Genomic DNA, 2,291 nt, shown 5'->3' on the forward strand with positions numbered 1-2,291 from the left:
AATGACCATAGTCCTGCCATCTTCCTCTTTCAGAGGGAAGGCATCAGAGTGTGATGGCTCTTGCTGTCCGCTCAGGGTATTTCCAATAGGAAAGAAGAATCATCAGGATAAAGAATTTCCAGGCCATAAGAGGGGAGACCCTAGCCCAGTTTTTCTGAGTAGTCATGATCTGGATGCTCGAGATAGCCTTAAGACAATATAGGATAAATGATGCTGTCCCTTCACGACACCATACTCCTAACCCTAATGTGCCTTCTCCCAAGATAGACATGGAGGAGGGTGGTCCCAACCATGGGCCAGAGCAACCACACCAATGTGAAGGAATTTGTCTTCCTAGAACTCACTCACTTCCAGGAGCTGGAATGTTTCTTGTTTGTGGCTTTCCTTGCTGTATATGTAACCACCGTGCTGGGCAATGCCGTCATTGTGCTGACCATCACCTGTGAGTCCCACCTTCACACTCCCATGTACTTTCTGCTGCGGAACAAATCGGTCCTGGACATTGTTTTTTCATCTGTCACTGTTCCCAAGTTCCTGGTGGATCTGTTATCAGAGAGGAAAACCATCTCCTACAATGGCTGCATGGCACAGATCTTCTTCTTCCATTTTGCTGGTGGGGCAGATATTTTCTTCCTCTCCGTGATGGCCTATGACAGATACCTTGCAATCACCAAACCCCTGCATTATGTGACCATTATGAAGAGAGAGGTGTGGGTGGGCTTGGTGGTGGCTTCCTGGGTGGGCGGTGGTTTGCACTCAATTGTCCAGATAATTCTGATGCTTCCACTCTCCTTCTGTGGCCCCAACATCCTGGATGCCTTCTACTGTGATGTGCCCCAAGTAGTTAAGCTGGCTTGCACTGATACCTTTGCTCTGGAACTTCTCATGATCTCTAACAATGGGTTGGTGACCCTGCTATGGTTCCTCTTGCTCCTGGGATCCTACACCGTTATTCTGGTGATGCTGAGATCTCACTCTGGGGCAGGACGGAACAAGGCCCTGTCCACCTGCACCTCCCATATCCTCGTGGTGACTCTGCACTTTGTGCCTTGTGTCTACATCTACTGCCGGCCCTTCACTACACTGCCCATGGACACAGCTGTGTCCATCAATAACACGGTCATTACGCCCATGCTGAACCCCATGATTTATACCCTGAGGAACCAGGAGATGAAGTCTGCCATGAAAAGACTACACAGAAGGCTTGGACCTTCTGAGAGCAGTAAGCTGGGGTGAGCACTCACACTGAGACCGGAAATTTATGCTCTGCTTTCCTCAAACTGCTGTCCTGGGGCAACAGACTGGTAGCTCGTTTGCCAGTCATTTCTGAATATCCTCATAGCCATTCAACTCTCTTCCAGGAAGGATGAGATGAGGCTGAACATGAGCTATTGGGCTTGTGACCTTGGGAGAAGTAGGGGATATAAGGTGAAAATCAATAACCTGATGCTATTTTGGTATAACCTGTGATTCTCGATGCTAACATATTTTCCTTACTTTTACCACTTAAAATATGGAAATGACACTGTCTGTTCACAGGGTTGCCATGAGAATGAAGAATAATAAATGCTAAGAGGATGGTCATTAGCACTGCTCATGGCGTTAATCAGGCACAGAATCCAGGTTCCCTATTGTCTAGCCCTCTAATCCTAAATATGCATATATGGAAATTATGGATGTGTTTATTTCATGCGTGCTCTCTCTGGTGGCTCTGTATTTCCAGTTAATTACTAAAATCATTCCTTGATTTAATATTTTGAGTGCAGAATCTTCAATATATTTTACCTACTAGTGAAAAGAGAAGAAATATTTTAAGTCATGTTTAGTCAGATATATACATGGACAAATCTACGCTTGGACCAAGAATCTCCTGTTCTCAGGTCCATTCTACTAATTTGCCCACTGAAATTAACCTTAAAAGTGCTTGTATGGTTTGGGAATATATCTGCACAAAAGCCACAATGGTTATTTATTTATTTATTTATTTATTTATTTATTATGTTTGTTTTTGAGAGAAAGAGAGAGAGAGAATGCACAGGCAGGGCTGGGACAGAGAGAGAGGGGACAGAGGATCCAAAGCAGACTCTGTGTGATGAGCAGAGAGCCTGAGGTGAGGTTTAAACTCATGAACGGCAAGATCATGACCTGAACCAAAGTCGGACACTCAACCTATTGAGCCGCCCAGGTGCCCCGGTAATTTAATTTATGTTAACCCAAACTTTCTTTTTCCCTCTCTTCTCTCCCCATCTCACCTTCAGAGATTTTATAGCTGGAGCAACACTACGGGTTTT

At 45.0% G+C, this 2,291-nt stretch overlaps 1 protein-coding gene across 1 annotated transcript; it reads left to right on the plus strand.

The window, feature by feature from the left end:
• The first annotated feature begins 291 nt into the window (after nt 1-291).
• On the plus strand, nt 292-1,236 carry LOC101098161 (olfactory receptor 4D6). Its single transcript, XM_003993472.2, has one exon. It carries the CDS (start codon nt 292-294, stop codon nt 1,234-1,236), a length of 945 nt encoding a protein of 314 aa, XP_003993521.2.
• The last annotated feature ends 1,055 nt before the right edge of the window (nt 1,237-2,291 follow it).

Source organism: Felis catus, chromosome D1, assembly GCF_018350175.1.
Source record: "Felis catus isolate Fca126 chromosome D1, F.catus_Fca126_mat1.0, whole genome shotgun sequence".
Taxonomy (NCBI): Eukaryota; Metazoa; Chordata; class Mammalia; order Carnivora; family Felidae; genus Felis; species Felis catus.

Coding starts and splice junctions, on each gene's coding strand:
- LOC101098161 (XM_003993472.2), top strand. CDS start 292: ATGGGCCAGAGCAACCACACCAATGTGAAGGAATTTGTCTTCCTAGAA.